Source organism: Chenopodium album, chromosome 27 (genome assembly GCF_948465745.1).
Source record: "Chenopodium album chromosome 27, dcCheAlbu1.1, whole genome shotgun sequence".
NCBI lineage: Eukaryota > Viridiplantae > Streptophyta > Magnoliopsida > Caryophyllales > Amaranthaceae > Chenopodium > Chenopodium album.
Window position 1 is genome coordinate 33,530,032 of NC_137860.1, and position 19,950 is coordinate 33,549,981.

Consider the following 19,950-nt stretch of genomic DNA (forward strand, 5'->3'; position numbering starts at 1 on the left):
TCTCTTATGTAAGTGCCGTATGGCTTATTATTAATGAATTTTAATCTCCCCTTCAAAAAAAAAAAAAAAAATATTTTAACGGAACCTTAAGCTTAAGCCCTTAACAGCTTAACGTTGTTGGCATTAACAAAGTGCAAACTCTTGTTGATCCTCGTTATTATCGCCCTTGATTTGTTATTTGCTTATTTCCTCTTTCAGTTGAACTACTTTCTCTTTCACTCCCACTCTCACTCCTACTTCACCATCATCTTCTTCTCCTTCAACTCAACCACAATTTTCTCTCTCCTCAACAACAATGGCGTCAACAGCTCTCTCTCACTCTCTCACCTCTCCCCTCAATTCCCACTCTTCTCTCTCTCATCGCACCAATCGCACTCTCTCTCCCAATTTCTCACCCCCAATTCCCCTCTTAAAATTCAGATCTCTTTCTCTCTCCTCCTCAACTCCCCCCTCTTTCGTCACCCGCGCTTCTTCCGACGCTTCTGCTAGCAATTCCACCGATGAAATTCCCATTGAAAAGCGTTCGTATTCTCATCAATTGTATTTCATCAATTGCAGATATCGTTAATTTTGATGATTGATTTTTTTTTTTTTTTTGGGGTGCAGGAATTCCGGCATTTCCTACTGTTATGGATATTAATCAGATTCGCGACATTTTGCCACACAGGTGAGTTTGTATGTTCTTGAATTGCTTCAATTTCTGTTTCTTTTGGTGTAATTTTTGAATTTAGGGTTTAGGGTTTGGAGATGTTGAATTGGATGTTGGTATCGTGTATAGGTTTCCGTTTTTGCTAGTGGATAGAGTGGTAGAGTATAATCCAGGAGTTTCCGCGGTTGCGATTAAGAATGTCACAATTAATGATAATTTCTTTCCTGGACATTTTCCTGAGAGGCCTATTATGCCTGGTGTTCTTATGGTTGAGGTATGAACTATACTCAATTTGTTTTCAATTTCTCGTTTTTAATTGCATTGTTATCAATCTTCATTTAATGGAAATTTGGGATATATATTGCCACATTGTTGAATTTTCGTGAGATTGTAGTCTGTGCTATCTGTTTTGGGTTTTTAGTATGAAGGTTTGCTTGTAATTATTGAAAATAATGGTTTGTTTTATATTTGTGAACTTCTATGATATCGCTTTAGGGAAAATGTAGTAAATGAGTGGGATGTGGATCCTTCTTAGGTCTGATTTTCTTTTGTGGCTTGGTGCGTGTGTGTGGAGTCGTTCCTTGGATTGAATTAGCTTATGATTTGTTTAGGTGCTGTTTAAAACTCGTCTGGTTGGCATTAAGGATATTACTTAGGGTCTTTGTCCTCTTTGAAAGTTAAGATAGAAGTGTTGTATGTATACTGTTTTTCTGATTATTGGAAATTATAACGGTGCAAACTTTTATGCTTCCAATGAACCTTCAGTATGTTAACCTGATGTGATGAGTTAAAGAGATTTGGTGATGTAAATTGTTCTGTTTTAATTTTGCTGTATATCCTAACATACATGAATGTGAGAGTTTAAACCATAATGAGTGATTTGACAAACAAAGCTATTGCAAAGCAGAGTCTTTTGCCTTTGGAATGTTGCTTGTGGTTTGGGGAATAAGATGTATATGTTCATGGCTTGCATTAGTTTAGGGGAATTTCCATTGATTACCAACTGTAGACCTTCATGAAGGGCTATTGACATGATATGAAAAATAAGATCTTAAACTGTAGCATTTATTAATACATGGATTACCAACTGTAGACCTTAAATGGCATGAAATCATTGAATTTTCTGACATAAATTATTAATGCTTAGAAACAATAGTGTTTACTTAGGGGTTGTTGGAGATGTTAATAAAGAGAATGAATTCAAGTACATGGTTGTCAGAGTTGGTCGAAGTTCCGTAGAGTTAGATTTCTTTTTGAGTTTTTGCCTATGTCTTGTTCTGCTGTGGTGCTGATTAAGTGGTTTGGAGTTTGTGGTGTCTTGGCCCGTTTTGGGTTTTTAATTTTCTGGTGTTGGGTATAGGTGGGTTGTGGACTTGTGGGGTTGGTGGAAAGTCGTGCATGTGCTTTATATTGGGTGGTTTGAGAAGAGGGTTTGAGTTGTTGGTGGTGTATTGTCAAGTGAGAGTGTGCATGGGGTTTGACACTCTGTGGTGGTTGAAAGGTGATGGTGGCAATGGTGTGTATGGGTCTAGTGTCAGGTTTGAATCTGACATGACTCATGGTGGACTGCCAGATTGGTGGGAGGTTGGTAGTGGATGTGGGACAAACCAGCAATGGAGTTGAGCAGAGTGGTTGAGGGAAATGCAATAAATACTCGGGATCCAAGTTGGAGCTGGAAATGATGTAGTAGAAGGATTATGGGAAATCCTAAATGGAATTGGAGGTTGGGGGTGGGGGGAAGAGAATTCATATAATACTCAACTAAACAATAAATAAAGGAAGTTTGGATATCAATCACCTTTCCTATTTTGAGTATCCCCAACAAAATTTAAACCTTTGCTGATGTTATTATATGCTGAAAGTTGAGTTGGATTTCTCAATCTTATAAAGTTAATTTTTTGAAAATGATCTTGTATAAAACTGTACTCTAGTTGGCATTTTGTTGCCCTTTTAGCGCATATTTTACCTTGCTCGTAGAGCTTGTGTGGTAATATGGAGTTAATGGAAATTAAGGTTAGACAGTTTTGAGGTCTATGAGAAATCTGAATAGGAGTCACCTCTGGAGCAGTAATAGTTTGCAACCTGGCCAACTCAATTTTGATATATACATCATTTGATTCCCCTTTTGCATTTGTTAGTGCCCAGTTTGTATGTTGTTGCGAAGGTGTATTGCTCCCTTTATATAGGAAAGCATCTCCATTCAACCTTTTTACAAAAGTTCTTGAGAGGAAGAATGCAAAAACCAAAAATACTCCACATTCTACATTTTTAGTTATTGCTTTGGACTTCATCAAGCTAGGTCATTATTAGTCAAAGAAGCAGAGCTTTTGCCTCAAAAGATTGTTTGATTTGTTTCTTTCTTCTTCCATAGATTAATCTTTGTAAGAATGCTCCATTATAAAAGATTTCAATTGTGGTGTGCTCTTTTTGTTTAAAAGAGGACCACCAGGAGTAAGTCCTTGTGAGTTAGACAATTTTGTCTTCAATTGGTGAACCGAGATTATGCAGAATAAGAATTTGAATTGAAAGCCTTTATTAATTGTCCTAAATCTATTTTATGCTCTGTTTGTATTGTGCAACACCAATCAGCTATTTATCGATTTTTGCAGTTAAATTTGAGGGCCTCATTTTTTTCCCCTTTCTATCTAATCTTCTATGAGTTCTATCTATAAGACCTCAAATTGGGATTAATAATGACATTGACAATAATATATTATCTGCATTTAGGCAATGGCACAAGTTGGTGGTCTGGTCATGCTGCAACCAGAAGTTGGTGGTTCCCGTGACAACTTCTTCTTTGCTGGTATTGACAAAGTAAGATTCAGGAAGCCAGTGATTGCTGGGGACACTTTGGTGATGAGAATGACACTCGTCAAACTACAAAAACGCTTTGGTATAGCAAAAATGGAAGGCAAAGCATATGTTGATGGTGAGGTAGTTTGTGAAGGAGAATTTTTGATGGCAATGGGTAATAGTTCTAGTGAATGATCATGTGTCTCTAAGATTTTTATTTGTTTTTACATATGTTTTTGCAACATTAATTTAAACTAGAATTTGCAGAAGACAAAAATCTTCTGGAATTCTTTGTCCACTCGGAATCCTGTAGTACCTAATACATGAGTTGAAGAGTGCAATTTAGATTATTTTATTATGCTTTCAAGCCTTAAGGTTTTTTTTTTTTTTTTTTTTTTTTTTTTTTTTTTTTTTTTTCTCTTTCTCTTTCCAAATCATTAAAGGGTGGGTAACACAGTCTAAAATTGGGAGGGCAGTGTGTTTTTTTTTTATATGTAGGAAAATTACACAATTAACTTATTTCGGTAAGATACAGAGGATGGAATATTTTGGAATGGTCTTATGATAGAAATGTGATTTATTATTTAGGGAGAACGGAAATAACTGATATTATTCTGTCCAATTTAGATTTGCTGAATTGTCAAGGGATGAAATGGTCTTCCATTATTGTTCATGATTCAAATCACAGATTGAGACTACCACCGTGTTACATACTCACACTATTCATTTTTCTAGAGGGTATGAAATTTGTATTCTTAGTCTCTCGGTCTCTCCATTAAGAATAGTTAGGTCACATCTAATATTCATAGTCTCTCCATTAAGGAGTGTCTTATACACATCATGTATCAAGACTAAACGGATGAAATATTTTTGAAGTCAAATTTAGCATGAGCGTGTTTGCGACGTAAATTATATGATTGTTGGAGATATTAAAGTTCAAGATTTATGAAAATTAAACTCCGAATAGCTTATTGTTTACAGTAATGGAAGTGTCTAAGTTGAATATTTTTCATTCACGATCGACTCATTGTCGTTGTCGAGTCTTTCAAGTAAAACAAATTAACTGGGTTGATTGTGATTTACTCCGTACTAATTTATACTTTGTATTTAACATTTTCAAAGATAATTGGTACTACAGTGAAAGATCTTGCCAAGAATGTTTCAACAATGTTGAACATACAATACAAAGTAGGAAAAAAATACAAAAAAAAATCCAAATCAGCCGTCATAAGATATTCAAAACAATCAAAAGTGATGACTATCTTCTAGTAAGTCAAGTTGACTTGTAAGTTTTTCATATAGATTTTCTAAAAAGTCAAAAATTTAGCAAAAGTGAGCTTGAACTAATCTTCAATTCTAGATCTAAGCACAAATTTAGCAACCAACTTTTTATAGCCAAACATATAAATGGAATCATAAGTTAAATTAAAAATTTGCTCCTTTCAAAGAAGAAAATATGTTGAATAAAAATTTGATTCCCCTGTTTTTTTGCATACTTTTGCATTTTTCTTTCATTTTCAACTTTGCTGATGCAAATCAGCAGGAAGCAGAAGCTCTCATCAAATGGAAACAGAGCTTGCATAGTCATAACCAGTCATTTCTGTCATCTTGGTCACTTCCGAGTACCGGATTTACCGCGAAGAACAGCAATGTTGTCAATCCATGCCATTGGCTTGGAGTTGGTTGTGAAGATGGGTATGTTACAAGGTTGAACTTAACCAATGTGGGTTTAACAGGTACCCTTTATGCCTTCAATTTTTCTTCTTTGTCGAATTTAACTTTTCTTGATCTTCATGATAATAATCTCTTTGGAAATATCCCTTCATCAATTAGTAACCTGACTAAACTTGCTAGTCTTCATTTGGGAAACAACCAATTCACTGGAAAACTACCCTTAGAACTTGGAAAAATGACTACCCTTACATATCTGAACTTTATAAACAACTTTCTTTCAGGCCACGTTCCATCTTCTTTAGGCAATCTTACCTCTCTTTCTCTCCTGATCCTTGGAAATAACCGGTTTGTGGGTACGATTCCTCCTGAGCTCGGGAATTTGGTATCACTCAAAGAGCTTCGGATTAACTTGAACAACCTTACAGGTCCAATACCGCCTTCTATTGGAAATCTGAGAGGGTTGAAGGTTTTATCAGTTTATGGAAACAAGTTATCAGGCTCAATTCCAAAGGAGTTTGATAACCTCACTAACTTAACTTTGTGTTTCTTTTCAAATAACACTATTTCTGGCTCACTGCCTGCAAAACTTTGCCAAGGTGGGATTCTTCAAGATTTTTGTGCAAGTAACAACAGGTTTTCAGGCACTGTACCAAAAGGGTTAAAAAATTGCACCAGTCTGACAAGATTAAGGCTTGATAGAAACCATTTTGTGGGTAATATAACAGAAGATTTCGGGGTGTATCCCGTTGTTGATTACATTGATTTGAGTTACAATAACTTTGAGGGTGAGATTTCTTCCAATTGGGCTAGGTGCAAAAACATGACTAGTCTCAAGATTTCTGATAACAACATCACTGGTAAAATACCGCCTGAGTTGGGGTTAGCAACTAATTTGCAGTATCTAGATTTGTCATCTAATCAGCTGGTGGGAGAGATTCCGAAAGAGTTGGGAAATTTGAAGTCATTGTTCAACCTCACATTGAGCAATAACAAGCTCATTGGGAGCATTCCCAATGAACTTGGTAATTTGCTCGATTTAGCCTCTCTTGATCTTGGCGGGAATGGATTAAATGGAACGATCCCAGAAGGAATAGGAAATTGTCTCAAGATGATCAACTTGAACCTAAGTCGAAACAGCTTGAGTGGAGTTATTCCTTGGCAGATTGGGAATCTTGTGAGTCTACAAGTACTGTTAGACATGAGCAGAAACTCACTTTCAGGGGAGATTCCATTGCAACTTGGGAAGTTGGTTAGCTTGGAAGACTTAGATCTTTCTCATAACAATCTTTCTGGCCAAATCCCATCAACTTTCGATCAAATGCAAAGTTTGATGTCTGTTGATATGTCCTATAACAACCTCGAGGGTCCTCTTCCTGATGGCAAAGTGTTCACGAATGCACCCCTCGAATCGTTTATGGGAAATAAAGCTCTATGTGGGAACATAACAGGCTTAGTGCCTTGTCCTAGAGCCCTTAATATTTCTAAGAGGAACGGCAAAGATAGAGTGATACTGATTACTGCTCCCATCATAGGAGTTGGAGTTTTCCTATGCATCATTGTAGCGGTTGCCTTGTGTCTTCTGAAAGGGGTTAAAGGGGAGAAAACCCGGAGAGTAGGCTCACATCGAGAAAACATGTTCTCTATATGGAGCTTTGATGGGAAGTTGGTATACGAGGACATAAACGAAGCAACAGAAGGGTTTGACGCGAAGTACTGTATAGGAGAAGGTGGCCATGGGACTGTGTATAAAGCAGTCCTGTCAACAGGGCAAATTGTTGCTGTTAAGAAGCTGAAAACTGCACAAAACCCGGGTTTTGTAAAAGGAAAGAATTTTGAGGCTGAAATCGAAGCATTATCCAAGATTAGACATCGAAACATTGTGAAGCTTAATGGGTTTTGCTCCCATGCCCAACATTCGTTGCTGGTTTATGAGTACTTGGAGAGGGGAAGCTTGGGGAAGTTGCTAGGGAGTGAGAAGGAAGCAAGAAAATTGGACTGGGAGAAAAGGGTCAATGTGATTAAGGGGATAGCAAATGCACTTTGTTATATGCATTATGATTGTTCTCCTCCGATAATCCATAGAGATGTTTCTTCCAACAATGTGTTGCTTGACCGAGATTATGAGGCTCGAGTTTCTGATTTTGGCACAGCTAGGCTTCTTAGTCTTGATTCTTGCAACTTGACCGAGCTTGCTGGAACATATGGCTACATTGCTCCTGGTAATACTCACTCTTTCCTAATATACTCAATAATTTATGCACATCACTAGAAAAGTTTATATAATTTCTACCATGATATGCTAACAATAGTTTCACTAGAAATTTGATGCATTGTTTTGCTTAGTATTAACTGTATTTGGTTTACTGTATGCAAAATGCAATGTTACATTTTTCTATGCATCTATTACAATTCTAACCAAAATAATGATCCACTCGTTATATTCCTTGCAGAACTAGCTTATACCATGAAACCTACCAAGAAATGTGATGTCTACAGCTTCGGAGTTGTAGCACTAGAGGTTATAAGGGGAAGCCATCCCGGAGACCTTATATCTCCATCTTCAAGTTCATCGGGGTACACTTCAACATCATCCTCGTCTGCAGCATCTAACACTTCTCTTCTCGAAAGTACTCCTAAATTGATTCCCAAAGATCTCTTAGACACTCGTCTACCATACCCTTCTTCAGGATTGGCTCATGAGATAGCAACTATCATTAAGTTAGCATTAGAGTGCATTAAGGATGATCCACATGTAAGACCAACCATGCAGTATGTGTGCCACCAATTGCAACCAACACGAAAATTAGCTCTGTCAAATTCTATAGAGAAGATCATGTCATGGAATGAGTGTGAAAGTAGAAGTGAAGGCGCGAAGAGCATGAGGTCTTCTAGTTGTTCTTCAGGTCATAGAGTTGATATCGTCTGATGAGCATTAAAGCTTGCAATCTTATATGGGATATCTCTGGATGAGGGGGCTTTTGTAGACTTGCTTGTATGTACTCAGCTTTAATTGATTTCTAGTTGTACAATTTAGAGTACATAAAGCCATGAAGGGCTAATTGCGTAGATCATCTATGATCTTGTGCCCTTGTTAGATGGCTTCAGGTTTTTTTTTTTTTTTTTTTTTTTTTTTCTTTTTCTTTTCATTATTTGGAACTCTTGATGTATACTAATTTGATTTATATCAGTTCCAAACGAATAGGGCCTTGAATCCTTGATAGTGACAGAATAAAGAGCTATTAAAGCATGCAGTAGATTAGTAGTATAAGGCCTATAATTCACACTTTTTGAGGAAATTTTAAGGTTTCGGCCTGGTGGCAAAATGTGTTGAGACTTTAGGGGATATCTCTCAGGGTCATATAATGCCGTTTGAAACCACATACAATCATTATATGTTGTCCTAAACGTCCGTGCTAGGCTTGAGTTTACGAAATCACTTCAAGTTGTGAATGGGTAAAATGACCGTTTGAGGGCATATTGGATGGTTCTACTGACCTAATTGGACTCTTGAAGGGCAGTAGGGATCATGGTAAACATCTCGACAATTTTATTTTCCGGGTGAAAAAAGATCAACAAATTACAAAATTGAAGGCTACAATCCACGCTTTTTAAGAAACTTTAAGGTTTTAAGGTCAGGTTGCGAAAAGCCTTGAAACCCTAAGAGATACATATCGGGGTCATATAATGTTGTTTGAAACCACATATAATCAATATATGTTGTCATAAACGTCCGTGGTAAGCTTGAGTTTACGAAATTGATGTAAGTTGCGAATGGGGAAAATGACCGTTTCAGGACATATAGAAGGTTCCACCGACCCAATTGGACTCCCGGAGGCTATTAGGGATCATGGTAAACATCTCGGCTATTTTTATTTCCGACAAAAAAAAGGTCAAAAAAATTACAAAATTAAAAGCTACAATCCACGCTTTTAAGGAAATTTTGAGGTTTCGAAACCCGGTGGCGAAAAGCGTTGAGAACCTAGAGGATATATCTCGATGTCATATAATGCTGTTTGAAACCATATATGATCATTATATGTTGTCATAAACGTCCGTGGTAAGCTTAAGTTAACGAAATCACTACAAATTGTGAACGGGAAAAATGACCATTTAAGGGCATATTGGATGTTTCCACCAACCCAATTGGACCCCCGGAGGGTATTAGGGACCATGGTAAATATCTCCGTAATTTTTATTTTTAGGCGAAAAAAGGTCAAAAAATTACAAAATTGAAGACTATAATCCACGCTTTTTGAGAAAATTTGAGGTTTCAGGGCCCGGTTGCGAAAAGCCTTGAAACCCTAAGGGATACATCTCGGGGGCATATAATGCCGTTTGAAACCACATATGATCATTATATGTTGTCATAAACGTCCGTGGTAGGCTTGAGTTTACGAAATCACTACAAGTTGTGAACAGGTAAAATGAATGTTTAAGGGCATATTGGACGGTTCCACCGACCCAATTTGACTACCGGAAGGTATTAGGGATAATGGTAAATATCTCGACAATTTTTATTTTCGGGCGAAAAAAGGTCTAAAAATTACAAAATTGAAGGCTATAATCCACGCTTTTTGAGGAAAATTTGTGGTTTCGGGGCCAGGTGGCTAAAAGCCTTGAAACCCATAGGGATATATCTCGGGGTCATATAATGCCGTTTGAAACCATATCATTATATGTTGTCATAAACGTACGTGATAGGCTTGAGCTTACGAAGTCACTTCAAGTAGTGAAAGGGTAAGATGATCGTTTAAGAGCATATTGACTGGTTCACCAACCCAATTTGACTCTTAGAGGATATTAGGGACCATGGTAAACATCTCGGCAATTTTTATTTTCCGGCGGAAAAAAGGTAAAAAAATTACAAAATTGAAGGCTATAATCCACGTTTTTTTACGAAATTTTGATGTTTTGGGGCCCGGTAGCGAAAAGCCTTGAGACCCTAAGGGATACATCTCGGTGTCATATAATGCCGTTTGAAACCATATATGATCAATATATGTTGCCATAAACGTACGTGATAGGCTTGAGTTTATGAAATCACTGCAAGTTGTTATGAATGGCTAAAATGACCTTTTAAAGGCATATTGAATGGTTCCACCGACCCAAATTGACTCACGGAGGATATTAGGGACCATGGTAAACATCTCGGCAATTTTTATTTCCGGGCGAAAAAAGTTCAAAAAATTACAAAATTGAAGGCTATCCACGCTTTTTGAGAAATTTTAAGGTTTCGCGGCTCGGTTGCGAAAAGCCTTGAAACCCTAAGGAATACATCTCGGGGTCATATAATACCATTTGAAACCACATATGATCATTATATGTTGTCATAAACGTTCGTGGTAGGCTTGAGTTTACGAAGTCCCTACAAGTTGTGAACGGGTAAATGATTGTTTAAGGGCATATTGGATGGTTCTACCGACCCAATTTGACTCCCGGAGGATATTAGAGACCATGGTAAACATCTTGTAATTTTTTTTCCGGACGATAAAAGGTCAAAAAATTACAAAATTGTAGGCTATAATACGTGTTTTTAAGGAAATTTTGAGGTTTAAGGGCCTGTGGCGAAAAGCCTTGAGACCCTAAGGGATACATCTCGGGGATATATAATGCCATTTGAAACCATATATGATCATTATATGTTGTCATAAACGTACGTGATGGGTTTACGAAATCACTTTAACTTGTGAACGGGTAAAATGACCGTTTAAGGGCATATTGGACGGTTCCACCGACCCAATTTGACTCCCAGAGGATATTAATTAGGGAGCATGGTAAACATCTCGGCATTTTTTTATTTCCGGGCGAAAAAAGGTCAAAAAATTACAAAATTGAAGGCTATAATCCACGTTTTTTTGAGGAAAATTTGAGGTTTTGGGGCTCGGTGGCGAAAAACCTTTAAATCCTAAGGGATACATATCGGGGTCATATAATGTCGTATTGCCGTTTGAAACCATATATGATTATTATATGTTGTCATAAACGTTTGTGGTAGGCTTGAGTTTACGAAATCACTTCAAGTTGTGAACAGGTAAAATGACCGTTTAAGGACATATTGGATGATTTCACCGACCCAATTGTACTCCCAGAGGATATTAGGGAGCATGGTAAATATCTTGGCAATTTTTAGTTCTAGGCGAAAAAAAGGTCAAAAAATTATAAATTGGAGGCTATAATATAATTCACGCTTATTGAGGAAATATTGAGGTTTCGGGGCCTAGTGGCGAAAAGCCTTAAGACCCTAAGGGATATATCTCGGGGTCATATAATTTCGTTTGAAACCACATATGATCATTATATGTTGTCATAAACGTCCGTGGTTGGCTTGAGTTTACGAAATCACTTCAAGCTGTGAACGGGTAAAATGACCGTTTAAGGGCATATTGGATGATTACACCGACCCAATTGGACTCTTGGAGGGTATTAGGGACCATGGTAATCATCTCGGCAATTTTTTTTTCCGGGCGAAAAAGGTCAAAAATTTTCGAAATTGAAAGTAATAATCCACGCTTTTTAAGGAAATTTAGGTTCGGGTTTAAGTCAAAAAGTATTGGATCAAATTGGTTGTCGATTAACATATGGTCGGGTTACAGGTCACTACTTTCACCTCATTGTCCGGGTACAGGTTGGGTTCAGATCATTATTATCGGTTCAGATATAGTTCTCGGGTCGGATCAGTTTTTGACAGCACTATTATAAGTCGATTAAGCCCTACACAAAAACGTTTAACACAAAATCTTAAATACGAAGTATTATTTATCGGTAGCAAATTTTTTCAGTCAGAACACTAGAATGCTAAACATTCCATACAAGTGTTACTATACCTTCCTCAATAATCATATGGTAAGTCCAATGAAAATAAATAAACTAACTTATATCAAGGTCTATTTCTCTAGATAAGAGAAATTCTTGATCATACTCTTACTTAACTATACCTCACTTCAAAAAAGACATAGTAAAAAGTTCAAATCACGCTTAAATTGCTCCATAATTTGTTCAATAACACCATGAGCTTTGTGAATTCATTTTATCTAGCAAACACCATTGGTCTTCAACTTCCTTTCATCGACGAACTTCTTCCAAACATTGCAAACCTCCATTTGCATTTCCAAGGCACTCTTCTTCCTAGTCATTTGAGTACCATCCTCTGAATTCGCAACATTCAGCTTAGCACTAGCGCGAGCAGGCAGGGCATCAAGCTCGCTGAGCACCTTTTGGATGTCAGCAACAAGCCGGTCTGCAAGGGTGCGAGAGAAGTCCTCTCGGATGACAACACGCAACACAGTCACATGTTGCGCATCTGGGGGCATGGTGTAAGCTGGTACAATCCATCCAAACCTACGAAGCATGTCTGAGATCTCGAACTCATTGTGGATACTATTGTCCTTCAAAGAGAATGCTACCAATGGAACTCCTACATCCTTCGATATGATGTTGAAGCGGCCAGTCTTTTCAATTCCATTCTTCAAGATCACCGCGTTTTCTTGGCAGTTTTCCATGATATTCTTGTATCCCTATCATATTTATAAGACATATAAACCCCATTTATTTAGTGAAAATGCAACTAACTAGCAAACGTATAATTATTGTTAAATTGACTAGAAAATGTATATTGTGAAGCTGTGAATGTTAAAAGACCAACTCAATCAAAAGTTTAAGCTGATGGTTGAAGCCCAAAAATATGTTTTATACTTTATCTTCGAACTCTAAATAATATAGTACAAAAACAACCACCATGTACTAAAAAAGAACATAAGGAATACCTCAAATCCCAAACGAATCAACTGATAGTATTGCGCGATAATTTGACTTGATCCTACAATAATACAAGATCATTGAACGATTAGAAAAACCAACACAAGAAAGTTGAACTTACTGAAAATATGTAAAGTTTGTAAATTCAGTTACATACCTTTAGAAAAATTGAGAGTAAAAGTGGGTTGATCAGCACCAAGGTAGTTAATATGAAAGATGAGTTCTTCGGGCAAGTCCTCCTTACTCCTCCAAATAACCCAACCAACACCGGCATACACAAGTCCGTATTTGTGACCACTTACATTGATACTCTTCACCAATGGCAATCGAAAGTCCCACTCCAACTCAGGGTATATAAATGGTGCGATGAATCCACCACTTGCTGCATCCACATGAATTGGAGTATCCCATCTACACACAACAATGAAAGGAGAAAATTTAGCCTAGGCCAAGCATATTGTACAATGAACAATAGAGCATAATGTACATAAAAATGACCGAAGATTGTTTAGTGAATTTTGTAGTGAGAAAAATACCCTGTTTCTTTGTTCTTGGCCTCAAGGAGGTCGTTCAAGAGCTTAACATCTTCGAATTCTCCATTGAGAGTTGATCCAAGGATGGCCGCGACACAGATAGTGTTCTCATCAACCATTTCCACAGCCTTCTCAGGGTCCATGACATAGTATCCATCACTTAGCTTTACTTCCTTCAACTCCACCTCAACATATCTTGCAAATTTCTCCCAACATACCTAGTAAAAAACATGCACCAATGTATGAGTTACAACCTCAAAGTAGCCAAATGCCTATAAGAAATGAAGATAGATAATAGAGTATTGAAAAGCATATCTACATAAATCCGTATTGATTTATATTTTTTTTTCAAATAATTAGACGTCTATTAAACAATACAACAGTTATCTCCTGATTAAATAAGACTATCTCACACTAACTTATTATGTGACATTAAGAAGTTACTCGAAAAAAATCAGAAATTACACCTAGAACAAATTTTGACTTGTGAGACCAGCTTAATTACTAAGACTAAGCAAATGACAATATGTTGATGCATTGCAAAATCTATGAAGTTGAAATTAATGGACCAAATGAAATGGGCCAAAAAGTAAAGAATACCTGAACATTGGCACCAGTAACAATGTTGGGCTTGTCAACGGGTAGGCCCGCGGCCCGCCTTTTGTTTTGCCACCTTCTTTTGAAAGCCAAACCAGCAAGCATGATAGCTTCTGAGGACCCCACAGTTCCAACTCCAACAGCCACCTCTGAGTCTTTAAGTGGCGCATTAAATAAGTTTGCTATCATGTTAACGCACCTATTCTGTTTCCCATGTTAACAAACTCAATTAGGGTATGTTCTCTTCTGCTTAAGTTCAGTTCTATTCCTAATTTCAAACATTTAGTTCAATTCAGTTCAGTAAATCAAAACAGGTTCTTAGTCTTTATTAAAACCTTTAAAGTACACACTTGACACTTCATTTCTGAATTTTTTTCGTTTTCTAAGACAATCATCATCCAAATATGAATAACTCTTATATACAATAGAGTACATAAGTATATTGTTATTTATATTATCTATGGAGTTCTAGAGATACGAGTAATATTATTCTCTCCTTAAAACAATTCACTGAAGTACAGATATATTGATAAAAATTTCATCATCATGCATTACAAGTGATAAATCATGATACTCGTAGGTGGTAATATCTAATATGGACTATTAGCTTATCATATAATTCCGTGAATAAAAATAAACTATATGGAGACAAGATTTGATATCATTAGAATAGTTAACCTCGGTTTTTGAATAGATGTCACCTCTAAAACTTTGACTAGTTCACATTAATCAATAGATAATACGAAGTACAAAGTATTCAATCATGTCGATTAGCCGTAGAGTTTTGACCTGGAAAGGTCGTAACTGGGCTGGAAAGGTTGTAACTGTACAGTTGAAATATCCACGCATTATGCCAAAAGTTGCGCTAAGTCTAATTGTCTTTTGATCAGAATAATAATCTCTTAAATAAGTGATGTTAAATCTTTTGAGGACAACAAATAAACTGATGGTACTTTACTGCTTTTTAACTAATTCAGATGCTAATTGTTTTTACAATATTCTACAATCTCATATAAGTTCAATCACAATATCACATCCGTAAGCAGAAGTTGATGTCTTGGACCAGCTGTATTTATTCTATTGCTAAATATTTCATCTCACATTCACTGAACTTTTAGGGTTTAATCTCTTCAGCTTAAGTTCCTAATTTCCTCCTTTCATAAAATATTCAATTCAGTTTAATTTAGTTCAGTTCTGCTTAGCTCAATTCAACAAAACAGAACATTTCCTAAAAATCACCGTGTCAATGGAAGAATATATACTTTGCACAATTTTTGAACTTTGATTTGTTTAAAAAAAAATTCCAAGTAGTGTTCTCATTCTCATTCTCTTTATCTTACCAATCTCATTATGGTCCACATTAAATTTACACAACTTGTTTTCAGCATTTTGTTTCTAAATATCACAAGCCACTAGAAAAGTATTTAAAAAGTATCTATATATTTATTTTTCAAATTCAAGTTATGACTACAATTTTTTCATATTTTTCATGAATAATATGTTGATAATTCGCATTGGATCATAAGGAATGGAGGAGGAACATTTATGTGGATGATCACACAAAATACGTAGTAATCAATTTTGGTTCATGTACCTGACTCCACTTATAAGATTAAGGCTTTGATTATTGATGGATTGAATATGTTGATAATTCAATTTGTATCAGTAAATACACGGAGTACATTTCAAAAATCAAGAAGGACATTAATAATTGACGGCAACAATTTTGTTGAAAAGGTCATAATTTTTTATTTTTTGTCCTAACTTGTATACAGAAATTTCTTTAATAAAGTCCCTATCAAGTTTTCCTTTCCTTTGAAACTTAGGCATTCATGTCTATTTCATCATAGACAACATTAATTCTCGGGCAACTATTTTAGTTCCTTTAGTGCTTCTTCTGATCCTTTTTGTTGTTCTTCTACGAAATGTTTTCACGAGACAAAAAAAATTTTAATCGAAAAGGATAAAGAGAAAGTAGTATTTAACAAATCCAGCATTAGATGATAAGATGCAACTCAAAATGGTTTTAAACAATCATACACCTTGATTCTTGTTGAACAAGTTTACTTTAATTTGGTAATCTTTAAACTTTATTACAATGGAGACAATACATGGAGTGGACGGAGTGGGCTGTCCCCCTAATATAATGATAAATCAAACCATTTTAAAATTGTAGTGTTCCTTTCGATACACGTTGGACTTAATTAAAAATTTGATGAATGTTACTCGTATTTGTTAGGTAAAACTAATGTTAATTATAATAACGTATTTGGAGTTTAGAGTTTTAGTAGTATATTTAAATGCTCTATTATTGTTTAAGGAATATTCATTGTTCAAGTTGTTTAAAGTGCCCAAAAACACTTCTTTATTTCTTGAGGGAAGAGAAAGTATCGTTTTAGTTAATGTACTAGTATAAAAAACACAAGTGGTATTAGTCTGTTATTAGATTGAGGTTAAGATGATGGAGTAGTGATATTGCTCCCACCACATATCTCTGAGGTTTAGGGATCAATTCTCAAATTATTAAACGTTTAACTCCATCATTAGAATTAAGGCTTTTTTTTTTATGCAAATTAGGCATACACCAAAGGAAGAAAAATAACAAAACTAAAAAAACAACCAGCAAGACCATCAAGGAGGCATTAGAATTAAGGCTTTGATTGTTGTTGTTGTTTTCGTTATCATCATTTATTCTTATAAATTATTATTTTATTATAGACCATATTCATAGTGGAGTATATTTTATTTACATTGTATACCTAAATAAAGTTACATACTCCATGTCTTTTGACATTCTAGTTGGGGGAAAACTCACCATATTTTCTTCAATCTAAGAACCAGACATATACTAATTTTTTTCATAACTCCCTTTAAACAAAAATATGAGCGAACATCAATCATCAAACAAATAAGAATACATTCTCTTCGCCTTGCCTAAAATAAACATTTTCAACGCTAATATCACATCTAATCAACTAATCCAATATACCAACTTCAATGTTGATCAACTTCAATTAGGTATAATAAGTTCAAGTAAAAAGAACGCACCTTAAATATAAAATTAAATAATCGGCCCAATAAAAATAAAAAACGAACCTGGAGCTCAGTGGTAACAGGGTACTCATCCATGTCAACATAATTTTTGTTAATGGCATCCATCATAAGCTTATCACATTCGGGTTCCATCCATGTTGTCACAAACGACGCCAAATTCAACCTTGGATTTCCATCCAACATCAATTCATCGTTTATTATTTGGTACGCTGCTTCCTTTGGTATCGAATTTTCTGGCATCTTAAACCTTTTTTTTTTTACCCAAAAAAAAAAAAAAAAAAAAAAAAAGACAAATAAATATACTAAAATACTACAATCATCATAATCGTCATCACGTAAACGAACAACAAATGAACATATATTATGGCAACATAACGCTTAAGGCTAAGCATTATTCCACGTACAGAAATATAACACGTGATTTGTCATACAATAAGTTAAGTCCTAAGGGTTGCATATATCAAAATGTTTACGATGATTATTACCTGGGAAGACAAACACGGACATATCTTGAAGCGAAAGTAGAGTGAATTGAAGCATCGGATTCAGATGCAGCTTTCGAGAGCGCCATTTTTTTATTTTTTTGATGGGTTTGAGAGTTAGAGATTGAAGAGAGAAAAATAAGAAATGAAGAAGAAAATAGAAGAATGAATAGATGGAGTGGAGAAGAAGAAGGAAGGCCTGTTTTTAATTTATACTACGACGAATTCCACGGAAATTTATTAATCAATTGATTTTAACTTAATTACGAATGAATAATTAGACTTTAATAGTTACGAGTATAAGTTTAATAATAGATGTTATTGTATAGATAATGGCCCAGATGTTAAGTTTTACAAATATCTAGGAAAATTATTTAATTAAGTTTCACAAAAGATAATTAATGATTATGAGTATGTAGTATGAACTTAAGGAAGGTTCATACTCGTTTTCTATTTCTTTTTTATGGACTGACGAATGTGCATATAAGGTGTAATGTTGACTTGTGCTAATTCATATAGAATAGTGTTTTCTTTTTATAATGAAAATTCAAAGTAAGAAGATTTTATTTTGTATTTGTATCCATTATAATTACATACATTTTTTTTTCCGGTGTGCCACCCGGTTCACCCTTTGGGCTAATCCGGATTCGTGGATCGAACACGAGTCCTTCCTACCAAATGTAGTCTCAATTACCACTACACCAACAACCAATTGGTATTATTATTACATACATGAATGAGTGAATAATAGATAAGAAGATTGATCTCACATTCAGGGGACTGATATCAAACCTAGTTATATATGGAAATGGATTTATTGGTGAAATTTATTATGTGTTGTTTGATAAATTGTAAGTTCTCTTTTGACATTAATCATGCACTCAATAATACGATAATGTGCTAGTTGAATTATAAGAACATGTAAATCAAATTGTTATAACAAATAATTCAATTATACATCGATAAAAACAAATTGGAATTTTGATAAAAGAACATACTACGACATACGAAGTCAAACAAAGATGAGATAAATTTTCCTATTTTATGTTAAAAGATCTTTTTTTTTTAATTTTGTTACTTTGTTTTGAGTTGTATGTTCATTCGAGAGTAAAGTGTGTATTATACGCTCATGTGTACAATTTCATTCGCAATTTTGCGCGGTCAATTTTTGTGCTAGTTGAATTTGACTATTCACTACTTTCGAACCATATACATCATTGAAAGTTCTTCACAAAGCATTGAATTTCCTCACCAAGATTGTCAATTAAAATTCAATGTCTCAATTACCTGTAACTCATGCATATATACAAAGAGACTTTAGCAACAAACCAAGAACCTTAATTATGTGAAAAATCTACATCAACAAAGTAGTCAAGCAATTTGTATGTTATAGTTGTCTTTGTTAGTAGACCAACTCAACCAAAAGCTTAAGCTGATGTTGAGGCTCAAGAATATGTTTTATATTCTATCACACCCTCTCACACGAGAGCCCGTTTCAAGTGGGGGTGAATGAGATTCGAACCCGTGACCTTTGTGTCACACTGGCTCTGATACCATGTTAGTGGACCAACTCAACCAAAAGGTTAAGCTGATGTTGAGGCCCAAAAATATGTTTTATATTCTATCAGTCTTCTCAAATTTTACCCCCTTTTTTTTTAACAAAATCCGTACAAGTTCTTTTATGTAGCAATCATAAACCCATTCAATTTTCATTATTGGTTGTAAATTTGTAATGTTGCATGGCTATCAATCCACTAACAACAAACACATGAAGGCATGAACCTACATTAGAATTATTTATGTACATTTAAATGTATTTAAAGCTATATCTACTCATACTAAAAATAATGTATGTTCTAATAAGTGGAATGATGACAAGACTTGTACAGGATTACAACTTAGATGTAGGCTATGCACCCATTTTAGATTCCTTCAAATTTTTAATACATAAATAATTAGACAAGTTGCACACGATACAATTTTGTTTATTTATTGGTTTAACGTCTTGTTTAGGACCCAAAACATGGGGTGAGATATGAATCTTTCAAGACCCATATTATGTTCTTCTTGAGTCTTTACTTGGCAGACACTAATAGTTGTTTTCTCAATTTAGGACTTATTCTCATTTACTGAACTAAATTGATTGGAGCTGAATTGAACTGAAAATAAAATAAGCTGAAGAAAACAGGTCCTTACACAGCTATCTCACGAAAAAAATGTTATGACAAGAAGCAAGATAATTTTTTGTTTCTTACACGGAACACTACCTTCACAATACAAATAAGTTTAGGATGCCGATTTGATATCATACCATTAAGGCATCGATCACAATTGATTTAAGTTTCATTTTCTTTGTATGATGATCCGACTATAACATCTTTGTTCAATCTTGAAAAATAAGTTGATTCATGAG

At 35.2% G+C, this 19,950-nt stretch overlaps 3 protein-coding genes across 3 annotated transcripts; 2 read left to right on the forward strand and 1 right to left on the reverse strand.

Moving 5' to 3' along the window:
- The first annotated feature begins 223 nt into the window (after window positions 1-223).
- On the forward strand, window positions 224-3,809 carry LOC145620902 (uncharacterized). The gene is made up of 4 exons (XM_081675633.1): window positions 224-521; window positions 607-667; window positions 779-923; window positions 3,377-3,809. Exons 1-4 carry the CDS (start codon window positions 296-298, stop codon window positions 3,635-3,637), a joined length of 693 nt encoding a protein of 230 aa, XP_081531759.1. The 5' UTR covers window positions 224-295; the 3' UTR covers window positions 3,638-3,809.
- Window positions 3,810-4,898: 1,089 nt separating this feature from the next.
- LOC145620112 (uncharacterized) lies at window positions 4,899-8,110 on the forward strand. The gene is made up of 2 exons (XM_081674759.1): window positions 4,899-7,335; window positions 7,567-8,110. The coding sequence occupies exons 1-2, from the start codon at window positions 4,899-4,901 to the stop codon at window positions 8,040-8,042; spliced, it is 2,913 nt and encodes a 970-aa protein (XP_081530885.1). The 3' UTR covers window positions 8,043-8,110.
- A 3,730-nt stretch (window positions 8,111-11,840) lies between these two features.
- LOC145621510 (glutamate decarboxylase-like) lies at window positions 11,841-17,754 on the reverse strand. Its single transcript, XM_081676242.1, has 7 exons — window positions 17,541-17,754; window positions 17,098-17,302; window positions 14,005-14,205; window positions 13,408-13,622; window positions 13,029-13,282; window positions 12,880-12,932; window positions 11,841-12,630 (listed from the first exon to the last, which is right to left on the reverse strand). Exons 1-7 carry the CDS (start codon window positions 17,624-17,626, stop codon window positions 12,148-12,150), a joined length of 1,497 nt encoding a protein of 498 aa, XP_081532368.1. The 5' UTR covers window positions 17,627-17,754; the 3' UTR covers window positions 11,841-12,147.
- Between the last annotated feature and the right edge of the window lie 2,196 nt (window positions 17,755-19,950).

Bases quoted from the DNA above. Each gene is read 5' to 3' on its own strand.
- LOC145620902 (XM_081675633.1), top strand. From the start codon at position 296: ATGGCGTCAACAGCTCTCTCTCACTCTCTCACCTCTCCCCTCAATTCC. The intron at 522-606 runs GTTCGTATTCTC...TTTGGGGTGCAG, and splicing joins TGAAATTCCCATTGAAAAGC to GAATTCCGGCATTTCCTACT. The intron at 924-3,376 runs GTATGAACTATA...ATCTGCATTTAG, and splicing joins CTGGTGTTCTTATGGTTGAG to GCAATGGCACAAGTTGGTGG.
- LOC145620112 (XM_081674759.1), top strand. From the start codon at position 4,899: ATGTTGAATAAAAATTTGATTCCCCTGTTTTTTTGCATACTTTTGCAT. The intron at 7,336-7,566 runs GTAATACTCACT...TATTCCTTGCAG, and splicing joins ATATGGCTACATTGCTCCTG to AACTAGCTTATACCATGAAA.
- LOC145621510 (XM_081676242.1), bottom strand. From the start codon at position 17,626: ATGGCGCTCTCGAAAGCTGCATCTGAATCCGATGCTTCAATTCACTCT. The intron at 14,206-17,097 runs GTTCGTTTTTTA...CATGGGAAACAG, and splicing joins CTGTTACCACTGAGCTCCAG to AATAGGTGCGTTAACATGAT. The intron at 13,623-14,004 runs GTATTCTTTACT...GTTTTTTACTAG, and splicing joins TTACTGGTGCCAATGTTCAG to GTATGTTGGGAGAAATTTGC.